Here is a 12,324-nt window from a genome sequence, read left to right as displayed (position 1 = left end):
ATGTATATAAATCCCATTCATTTTTTCAGCAACAGGGCGAGGGTTTGCAATATCAAATTATCTTATTGTTAATTTTGTATCATCAGGTTAAATGGGTTGACACTGTATACCGTACCAAGAAAGTATAATACATACTCCAAGTATTGAAATACACGCCATCGTGTTGGGATTCAATATTTCGACATTAATTATGTCATCATCAGGAATGATTTAAATTTGATTTTTTATGGGGCAAGTTTCCAAGGGCGGGTTTTCTAGAAGCGACTGCCAAAGAGTGTTGTCAAAGTGCGAGCCAGCGTGTTATTTGATCACAAGTGCGAGACATATCACAAGTGTGAGCCAGCGAGCCATGACATCACGACAATAGATAGAGACGTTAGCCAGTTGTGCTAGGTATCGGCTGAGATTTGTGGAGTACAATTCAAAAAACAACTATAGGTCTAATAATGAATTATTGTGATGTTAAATAGACAATGTTAGCTATCAAAGAGCGACGTTGTTTTTCATTGGGACCTTCGTCCCTTCAAGGCTAGGCCTATACCATCCTAGCTAGTCTAGGCCTAGAGTAGGATAAGGCTAGCGCGACATGTGGACGTTGGTACGAGTAGGTTAGTCTACAAACGTCGCCTAAAGTAATTGATTTTACCCGGCAGAACGAAAGAAGGGAACTCCGCTTTTCAGTCGTTTAAGGCAGTCGTTTTTTGACAAACAATGACCTTTCAGAGGTCAAATTGCTGTCAAGAATATGAATTGGCTGCTTCGCAGCAAATATATAAAAATTAGATATGGTCTTATTTTGTACATGTTTTGCTGGGCGTCTTTCCAAAGACGGACTTTTTCGAGATTAGACCTACTATATACTAATATATAAACTAAAAGTCGAGCTTCTAGAATGTGGTAAATATTTCGAATCGCTATCAGAAAAATTGCTACTTAAGATTGCTACATGGAAAACGAGAGCATATATTTTACAATTATAACGATCATCAAAATATACCGACGACAATCTAAACTGCTTGACAACCAAAAATTAGCAATTTTCCTGTTTTTAGAATCATAATGCTGATTTTGTTTTGTGCCTATTGAGAAAATAAATTATGACTTTTACTGTAATGTAATCGTATTATGATTTTTGCCTTTTTTGGTTGTTTGTCTTATGATTGATGTTAGGGTTTTTTTTTTGTCTTTGTAAATTTATATGTATATATGTATATTTATGAAATGAATAATAATAATAAACTACAATAGTACAAATAATGTTTGGTAGATCTGATCTCCGGATAGGGTAAGTATTCGTTGAATGGTGCTGGTGTCGAAAATCTTGAATGTGGGTAAAATAATTGCTTCTTTGATGAAAAATGAGACAGTAGTACAGCTCAAGTTCAAGGTAACTGCAATGGAATGAGCGGCTCCGGAAGGGAAACTGGTAATACATAGTCGCAGTTAATTCCCTGCTGAGTCTACTTGCTAACGATGTTTACAAGAAGAAGATAAGAGATGAACTGTAAGCGAGGCACCATTTGCAAGATATGATATATAATTGAGATATACCTACAATGGCGTAGCCAGGATTTCAAACAGTGCGGGAGAATATCTGGATGGATCCACTTTACGCGTAAATTCAAATGATGTAGATTCATTGTCTTAAAAGTTGAACCATTTTAGGCTAAATATGAGAAATCTGGACTAATTTTGCATAAAACTGCATCATTTGGACCCATTTTTTAAAATGTGGACCCATTATTTGTGGACCCATTAGAAAAATTATGTGGGACTGTCCCAATAGCTGGCTACAGCATTGGATAACTATCGTTCACCAAGACATAAATACCAATGTCCCAGATGGCGCCCGGTATTGTGCACCATGGAGTAGTTAACTGACATAAAATCACACCTAAACTTAAAAAACCCAAGTATCGTTCCTTATCTATTTCGGATGACATTTATATCTGGTAACGGAATAATTTGTACCACATCAGTGGGTAGCACCTTAGTGGATCACTTTGAAACAATTAGACTTATTTAGCCTTAGTAACTGCAACATTCTGCTGATTAAGCATATGCATTATTTTCGCGTATTATGAGATCTTTTAAAATAATTTTAGCGAAAAAAAACCCCAAAAAAAATCAACGCATACAATTTAATCTCACCTTGGTTTGTTCTCAAATTCAACATCAGCCATCTTGAATCGCTGCAATCAACAGGAACTAACTGAAGTCAGGCTAACTGAAGTTTTGTAAAAAAAAAAATAGCTGCAGTGCGGGTGCAATTCTATAGGTGATGATTTGTTCAACTGCGACGCACCACGAATGCTGGTTTTTATGGAACGCCGTTAGTATCTTCGGTTATGTGCAAACACTCTATTATGTACAATCGCCATGACGTTATGCGGTTTGGTCATTATGTTATGTGGTTTGATCATGATGTTATGTGGTTTCTCATTATGTTTATGTGGTTTGGTCATGATGTTATGTAGTTTGGTCAGTCATGATGTTATATGGTTTCCTCATTATGTTATGTGGTTTGCAGATTAAGTTATGTAATTTCGACATGACGTTCGGACGTCCTTGCGAGTATGTGAAGAAGTGTGAATAAGAAGACGGCTGTACAAGTAAGCCTATATCAAGTTTCATTTGAAAATTTTGATTGGCCGAGAGCGAGCGGGAAGACCACACTAGTTTTATTACCACCGCGCCAGAGATTTATTTCATACAAGCAAAGAGTATAATATAACAGAAGAGAGTCCACTGCTATTCTTAATACACGCGAGTCAGCGTGACGCCCGATCCGTGGGGCAAACGCCCCTAGCGTCTGTTGTGGATGCATGAGTGATGGCAGCATATGTATAAAAAACAGTAATTAAGACCTGTATTTGGAAAAGAGTGCATAAAGTCTAATTATTTATCCGTTTTTAAACGAAATATAAAGGCAATACTTATAAGAATATTATTGGAAAATATGCTATATATTTTGTGGGTTTTTAGAAAGTTTCCTTTAAATCACGCTAGTATTTTGAATGTTGATAAAAGAAAAAGCCTGGGAGTTTATAAGAAAAATAATATTTAATAGACCTCCCTATACTAGAAGACGACTATTCATTATAAACATTCATCCATCCATGCATTGGTATTCGGCATATGTAATTCTTATTAAATGAGAACATATAGTTAATGATGTGTTTGCTTTGACTATGACTATGTTCTCCAGCCCTTCCTCAGTCTGGTAAGTAAATATAACGTTTTCTCTTCAGTCAAACAAATTAATATATAAAACAGTAATAAAAAAAAATCGGAACCACCAAAGTAACTTTCAAAATATTGTACTTTATTTTGTATTTTTCCACACGAACTTCAAATACTTTCACAAACAAATGAGAGTTAGGTAATGATGAGGAAAACATCCATCTTGATATACCTTGAAATCCTGGATTTAAATGATAAATGAGAAAACAAAATCATCCATCCAACTGTTAGTGACCCAGGCACTGTCTGTGATGAGGTACTACCACCACATAATAATCAGGGGCGGATCCAAGATTTGAAAGAGGGTGCTTCAAAATGAAAAATGAGCTTTTTTTTTTTAATGACCTTTAAGTTCTTCAAAATTCAAGGTTTTCTCTGGAAAAGATCATTAAGTAAGTAAGTAACTTTATCGCTTCTCTTAAATAACAGATGCACAACCGTATAAGATGCGCAACAATAACAAAATCAGTATAAACTCAATTACTTAGAAAGTACTTAATTTTATGTCATTCTTCAGGCCTCTATATAGAGAAAAAAGAAAAAGACATAGGTGAGTGGATTTCCTGCACGATTAAAAATCTTAACAATACCGGGTTTGGTCTACAGGAGTTCGTGCTTCGAAATTCAATTACTTAGAACGCACTTAATTTTATCTCATTCTTCATGCCTCTATATAGAGAAAAAAGAAAAAGACATAGTGAGTGGATTTCCTGCACGATTAAAAATCGTAACAGTACCGGGTTTGGTCTACAGGAGTTCGAACAGGTCATTCCATTCATAGAAAATGCCTTTTGATGGCGAAAATGTACCTTTTTAGCAAGGTTTCCTAGTTCGAAACTAACTCCGGCTGTATAAAATTGATTAGCCAATCAAAAGTTTCAAATGAAACTTGATATAGGCTTACTTGTACAGCCGTCTTCTTATTCACACTTCTTCACATACTCCGCAAGGACGTCCGAACGTAATGTCGAAACTACATAACATAATGAGCAAACCACATAACATAATGAGCAAACCACATAACATCTTGACCAAACTACATAACATCATGCGACCAACCACATAACATAATGAGAAACCACATAACATCATGACCAAACCACATAACATAATTACCAAACCACATAACATAATGACCAAACCACATAACATAATGACCAAACCACATAACATAATGACCAAACCACATAACTTTATGACCATTCCACATAACGTCATGGCGATTGCACATAATAGAGTGTTTGCACATAACCGAAGATACTAACGGCGTTCCATAGGTTTTAGCATTCGTGGTTATTAACCTTAGTAGTAACCTATCAATATTGAATTAGACCCAAAAGCAGTAAAGCATTTTTGTTTTGTTAAGTCGGTCAATTTTAATGCTTGAATGATTTTCGTAAAAGTACAAGTAATCTGTATATTCTAAGATCTAATTATAAAAGGAGAAGTATTTCATACCGCAGAGCTACTGAATGGAACAAACTAAATTCAAATGTACTTAATACTTCAAATACTTTAATTATTTTCAAAAAACTATATTCCTCAATGTGAAAAGGGGGGTTAGTTCGCACCCAACGAATCCCCCTGGCTACGGGCTTGTCTACAAAACCAAGACCGAAGACCCGAAAAACGAAGATCCACATATTTCCAAAACACCATATATGCACCTGTCTCTTATACACATCTAGATGTGTATAAGAGACAGATATAGGTCTAACTACAGTTGTAAGCTATAGCTAGTGACAGCTACTACCATGCTAATCACTATTTAATTATGTTTAATGCTTACCCAGTTTATAGCAGACAATATCACTAGTGGTCTATAAAACGAAGACCCCCATTTTTTCTCTTTTATTTTGATGATAATACACCAGGCTGTCACAAAATCATGGGTGTCTACAAAACAAAGACCAAAAGACCCGAAAAACGCAGACTCTCTCAATTATCTTATTGAAAGTATTTCAAAATCATCATAAACAGTTGCCAAGTACCTATTTCATTATTTCATCGGAATAAAATGAGGAATATCAAGAAATACCTAAGGGTCTTCGTATAGAAACCTTACTGTATGTGTGTCTACCAAGCCCGTAGCCAGGATTTTTATAGGGGGGGGGGGTTCTTTTTGATACTAAAAGGGCACTTGCAAGCGAAGCGAGCACCATTGGCTGGGGGCCAGGGTGCCGCCACGGGCCCCCGGTGGGGTCCATGGGAAAAAGGCGCGGTGGGGGTCCAGGGGACGAAGCCCCCGGAAGCTCCAGCATTCTAGACATTTACAGGTGTTATTTAATTGATTTGAGAGGCCATACATTTTTAACAAATGTATATATTAAAGAGGTAATTTTTTGAGTTAGGCAAAGATAAAAACACAAAAAAAACAAAATCTACTAGTTTAGTACTACAGTACTGGTAAATTAACAAGAGCCTAGAGTAGCATGATACAAACTCCAAAGAAGCCAGTAGGCCTATGGTTTATTCTTTATTTTTATTATTTTTAAGAAATAAGAAGTACTGTATGGCTTATAGCATGGAAGTTGTATCATACTGTACAGTACTCACTCAAGACAATCAGTAACATAAAAAGAACCGAAACAAATTTGTATGGCTGGCTGTAGTGTATTATTATTATTCTGAGTCAAGTTTTCGGGGCCTGAATGGTCATACTGCACAATAAAATATTGCATCCACAGTAATATAATATAATATAATGATTTACTAGTATGGTTTGTATGGTTGGTTGTAGTGTATTATTATTATATATATATATATATACAGGTGTGAAACTATCCCCCGCCGGACACCATCCCGGTATTTCTGAGTCAAGGTTTTGGTGCCTAAATGGTCATACCGCACAATAAAATTGCATCCATAGTAATATAATATATGGTGGCCGACGATCGTATCGGGAAGATCGGCGATACGCTCTGCTGCTGCTGCCCTGCCCTGTTCCTAGTTTGGGCGGTTAGCCCTACACGGTTGTACTGATTAAATAATAATGTTGTAACAGTTGAAAATGCCCTATTTTCATTTATGTTTTTATATTACTAGGTAGGCCTAACAATTGGGTATTAAAGTAGGACTTTTTTAAAATGATGATAGGCTCTAGGTTAGGCCCAAGGTGTAGGCTAACCAGACTTTGTTGAATGGGCACTTCATGAAAAGGGGGGTTAGTTCGCACCCAACGAATCCCCCTGGCTACGGGCTTGTCTACAAAACCAAGACCGAAGACCCGAAAAACGAAGATCCACATATTTCCAAAACACCATATATGCACCGGTGTAGTGTGGCATATACATTTACGTCAATATTTTGTTTAAACTGTGCTTTTGTATTGTTTGTGTGGATGTGAAATTTCTGAAATTTAAGATGAATAATATGAATACTTATTAAAGAAATTTAATGTAGTGAATTTTGCTCTAATTATTACTATTTCATAAAATTTCAGAAAAATAAATTTTGGATTTTTAACGAACGGAACGGATACATTTACCATCCAAAGAGCAGGTATGACGTCTTTATAAATTCGGGGTATAGACCTATATTTGTTTATAAATATAGGCCTATAATATTCAAAATTAAGTAGGTGCGTAGAACCGTAAACATAATATATACGGTACACTAATCCATAAATAAAAGATAATCTGAGATTACAAACCCTCGCCCTGCTGTCGCGCCATACATTTGAATCCGCTGGTTGTTGTATTATAGGGGTATAATATTACTATATGCATCAGGTGAAATGTGGCCGCGCGGTAAAGATGTAAGTTTTTTGTGTAACGGTAATCGAACGTAGGGTTCAAATTTCACTCTTGTTTGTTTCTTTGTCTGTGTGTGTTTTTTTTAATCATTATTTTGTTGCTTTTGTTAATTGTGCATATATATTAAACATTAAAAAAAATATGAAAGATAAGATGCACAAATAATAATAATAAAATAATAATAATAATAATAATAATAATAATAATAATAATAATAATAATAATAATAATAATAATAATAACAGTGAGATTTGAACCCCATACGTTCGATTATGTTATTATTTTCATTATTATTATTATTGGTATTTTTTAAATAAAGATAGTGGAGCAATAAAAAATCATTATTATTTAATTATTTTTCACAATTTTTAAATTTTTAATATGCACAAATAATGAAAATAAAAAAATAATTTAAAAAAAATGAGAGTGAGATCTGAACCCCAAACTTTCGATTATCTTTACACTCAAATATAGTCCAGTCAATCTATGGTTTGACCTAGACAAAATTGCAACATAGACTTTTTGTGCTGTTACTATCTCTATGTGCCAGTTCTTAGTAACTATTGATCCTAGAGATATAAGTTGGTGTCAATTTACTCAGAATAGGTATATTTATATACACTCTAATAATTTTTGCATAAAATGACTGCAACTCTGACTTTTAACTTTTTATATCTCAAAAATGATAGATCATTGAAACTTTATTTTGGTCTTAAAATGTTGAGAATATTCATATTTATATGCATTCTAATCACGTTTTTGAAAGTGCGGGGGGGGGGGGTGGCATTTCATAAGGTCCAGTATGCGAGCGAAGTGAGCATGTAGACTGGGAGCCAGGGGCCGCCAAGGATTTTAAAATTAAAATTACAGGATTTTAAAATTAGTGGGCCTGAGAGCATCTACTCTAGACCCACGATGGTTGTTGAACAACATTTTTGCAACTCTGAAATGCCCAGAAATAATGCTGACACCTAGAAGGGCCGTTAGCCATTTCCCTCAAGGGGCAGCCATAAGAAATAAAGTTAGCATGGAGATATCTATGGAGAGTCTATGTTGGAAATATGGTACTTATGGATGCCTGGAAATAGAAGCTGGCAAACCTGCCACCACCCATTCCCATCTGGAATGTGGTAGCATTGATCAAATTAAAATTCGTAGGACTATTTTACGTCTTGGGAATAAGATAAATGTTCTTAGGTCTACTGCGAATGTATTGCTCAAGATTTAATTAAGTTGCTTATTTCTCCATGAATAATTAAGTGCAAGAAACACGAATATTATATATAATGCAAGGAATAACAATGATAATACTATAATTATATTTTTGAAATATGCAATCAAGCACAAGTGCAAGAAACACGAATTTATATATAATGCAAGGAATAACAATATGCAATTAAATAAAATTGTCCTATGAATACACAGGATACAATATGCCATGAATTAACTTTGGAAATACAGTAGGCCTATGCCTCACAAATAACGTAGAGTTTCGAGAAACATACTGTTGGAACAAATTTAATTACACTTACTTACCAAATTCAATCTGAAGCATAATCAATTATTTATCACGCTCTAGATGAGTTGTACTATCACTTTAATTGTTAAAACATGTTTTAATTAATGTATGATTATGGGAACTCTAGATAGCCAGAAATGCCACTGTGAGACTTAAATTTGAATACAATTTTCTTTTTTTCACCATTGTTTTTTACTTTGCAAAATTTAGGAGAGGGGGGCCTGGGCAGTCCCCCTCCCCGATTCCGCTACTTAAATCTATACTGTAACCCTCACATTGTTTTATAAATCATTTACTTTAATATTCATTCTGCTATATCTGTCATCCCGGAAATAATACCGTACTCCAACTGTGGTCCAGGAAGTCGAAATAGAGGGGTTCCATGGAGGGTCTTGCGAAAAATAGAATGTCCACCCGCACTGGGCCAAGAAACTTGTAACTTGCTACCATTTTTACATGCTGTGACTGGTTGTGATACAACATCAAGTTTGCTTGGAGTTGGGAAAGGAGACGCACTGAAAAAAAATAAGAAGAATCGTTAACTTTAAGTAAGCCAACGTATTCTCTGAAGTTGCTACAAAGGATAAGATTATATCGGCAGGTGAAGAAGCGTTGACTCGTTTGTATGGAGGTCAACTTGGAGAAAGCTTAATGCTCTACGCTACAGGCGATTCTGAGAAAAAGTAGCAACTAGGAATTCATTAGTACAAGTTATTACCAAACTCTGGTTTGGAAGGAAAAGGGCAACAATTTGAATGCGGATTGGGGGTGGGTTGTAGCCAATGGTAGATATGAACCACTACAAACTTGCCACCGGCTCCTGAAAAACTTATGAAGGTGATCGATTGCAACGCAAAACAGACTGTGACACACAAAGATGCACAAGCAGAAAGCTCGGCCTAGAATGTTCAGTGGTGTGTGGTGAATTCAAGGGGATCAATTGTATAAATTCGCCGGTGTTGCCTCTAGAAGACATACTGTATACTTATAAATAATATATTAACTACTGGCAAATATTACAGTACTGTATTTGTTTGCGTCAAATCAATGGAATACTCACCATAAAATTTGCTCTCTGTTCATCGCATTCATTAAGTTCATAAATGGGATCAGCCTCTTGACAATTAGGCCTATTACATGTGTCTTTTTTAAACTTTCCAAATTCTATTATGCTAAGTGCCATTATCTAAGTCACTGTCTCTGGGCGCCGTTAGTCTGTGGCAGGGAAAATGTGTTTCCCGTTCCTTTGTTCGAGTCACCTAGGTCCGGGATAACAATAGATGGAAGACGGGTGATGACATTCCAAAGATTTCGCATATTATCGTACCTAAGTATTTTTTTTATTATACTTCCAGCGTATTAACTATTGAGTATAAGCGATTTATAGATATTATTTTAAGACAAGAACCTTACGCTGAGGTCAAACGTCAAATGTCATAGTTTCACCCGTTTTATGCTAAAACGTGTTATTAAAGTGCATATAAATATGAATATTCTGAATATTTTAAGACCAAAATAAAGTTTCAATGATCTACCATTGTTGAGATACTGTACAAACCACGCTGAAATGAAGTCAAAGGTTAAAAGTCATAGTTGCAGTCATTTCATGCTAAAAACTGAGGTTTCATTAGAGTGTATATATATATTCTGGATAAATTGACACCAAAATTATATCTCTAGGATCAATAGTTACTAAGAACTGCCAAATACATGAACAATTGGCGGCCATTTTTGTTTTATGCAAATTAGCAAATTAGCATAGTTGCAGTCATTTTATGCTAAAAGGTTTCATGAAAGTGATAAATATACATAGACTGAGTAAACTGACACCAAAATTATATCTCTAGGATCAATAGTTACCAAGAACAGCCAAATACATGACAAACTGGCGGCCATTTTTGTTTTATGCAAATTAGCATGGTTTCAGTCATTTTATGCTAAAAGGTTTCATTAGAGTGTATATAAATATACATATTCTGAGTAAATTGACACCAAAATTATATCTCTAGGATAAATAGTTACCAAGAACTGCCAAATACAAGACAAATTGGCGGCCATTTTTGTTTTATGCAAATTAGCATATTTCCCATGCTTCCTTTTTTCTACTTTTTTGATATGTTGTTCGGGACAGATTTTAGAGATAGTTAGAGCAACAAAAGTCTGTGTTGCAATTTTGTCTAGGTACACCCATATTGTTTCATAGATTGACTGGACTAATACCCCTACAATACGACAACAACCAGCGCATACAAAGATATGGCGCGACAGAGGGTGAGGTTTGTAATCTGAGATTATCTATTATTTGTGCATCTTATACATTTTTTTTTCATATTTCATTATTTATAAGATTTTTTTTTATTGGGAAAGCAGTTAAAAAACATAAAGTCTATATCTTACTTCTCAACCCCATCAGCCAAATGAGGCCTTGCATAGGCCTCAAGTAGTAAGCCCATTAGTCGGGCTTTTAAGCATTTCGGGCTGCCTCTGGTCCACTGGCCAGAATTTGACACATGGTTGGTACGCTGGAGTCAGTCCGCGGTCTGCTCGAGTTGGCTCTGTCAGTTGCTAAAAAACTATATAAATAAATAACATTCTAAAATCTACATCCTACTTCTTATGAGCACCAAAATCGAGGAGGACCAAGATGCATGTAATATTGTCAATGTGTGAAAGTTTGATGTTTCAAGTTTATATCTTTATAGAGGGCCCCTGAATACTCCTGTCTCTTATACACATCTAGGTGTGTATAAGAGACAGGATCAATTGTATAAATTCGCCGGTGTTGCCTCTAGAAGACATACTGTAGACTTATAAATAATACTATTAACTACTGGCAAATACTACAGTACTGTATTTGTTTGCGTCAAATCAATGGAATACTCACCATAAAATTTGCTCTCTGTTCATCGCATTCATTAAGTTCATAAATGGGATCAGCCTCTTGACAATTAGGCCTATTACATGAGTCTTTTTTAAACTTTCCAAATTCTATTATTTTTGAAGATAATTACAATATTAAAATTACTTTCAATGCCATTTTCACAATTATCTCTTGGCATATAACGTACACATAGATTGATTGACTATTACGAGGGTTTTTTCGTTTTGGTTCGTTTTACGTAGGTGACGAATCGATGAATGTGCACAATACGTTAATGAACTACATAAAAAGACCAGAGTGCACGCCGGACACGCCTGAACCAATAAATGACGGCTTTTGGTACAAGAATACTTGGCACTCGTTCGCGTGTCAAAGCAGATCCTGGTCTAGAAAGCAGATACGCACATGTATAACCAGTGGCGTAGAAAAATATTTTTCATTGGGGGGGGGATGATTGGCGTGTTAGCCAGTGTCGTAACAGGCGCGGGGATGGGGGGCAGGGGGAAAACTGCCCCTCCCCTGACGTTTTTTACCAGGCTGACCAAGCCGTCGTACCGGGCTGGGTAATAAGAGAAAAGAAAGAGGGGAGAGGGAGGGAAAGAGAAAGAAGAGGAAAAAAAAGGAAAGAAAAGGAGATTGAAGAGAAAAATAAAGACAAGAATAAAAAGGAAGATATCATAATGACCAGACTCACAACACCCTGCAACCCCTTCTCCACTTCAAAAAATTTCATAACTCCTTTGATCTATGCTGCCCGATGGGGTAACCACTGGGAGACAAGGGGAAAATATCTATCTTTGAAAAATCTTCCCCACCCCTTTATAAATGCCATTTCATCCCCTGAAAGTGCCTAAAAACCTCAAATTTCGCTCGCATTTCTTGTTAACATGGGCCAATTTCCTCTAAAAATTGCACATTTTAGGGAG

General features: G+C 35.7%; 1 protein-coding gene across 1 annotated transcript in view; it reads right to left on the bottom strand.

The window, feature by feature from the left end:
* Nucleotides 1–2,319, bottom strand: part of LOC117110743 (glutathione hydrolase 1 proenzyme-like) — a 13,390-nt gene extending 11,071 nt beyond the window's left edge. The window contains exon 1 of the mRNA XM_033253535.1: nt 2,152–2,319. Coding sequence (XP_033109426.1) covers nt 2,152–2,183 — 32 coding nt within the window. The 5' untranslated portion in view covers nt 2,184–2,319. The remainder of the gene's footprint in view (nt 1–2,151) is intronic.
* Between the last annotated feature and the right edge of the window lie 10,005 nt (nt 2,320–12,324).

Source organism: Anneissia japonica, unplaced genomic scaffold, assembly GCF_011630105.1.
Source record: "Anneissia japonica isolate Jap-2015-1 unplaced genomic scaffold, ASM1163010v1 scaffold2756_len2360902_cov194, whole genome shotgun sequence".
Taxonomy (NCBI): domain Eukaryota; kingdom Metazoa; phylum Echinodermata; class Crinoidea; order Comatulida; family Comatulidae; genus Anneissia; species Anneissia japonica.
Note: the sequence above shows the minus strand (reverse complement) of the source record. Positions and strands in the feature narration are given on the sequence as shown.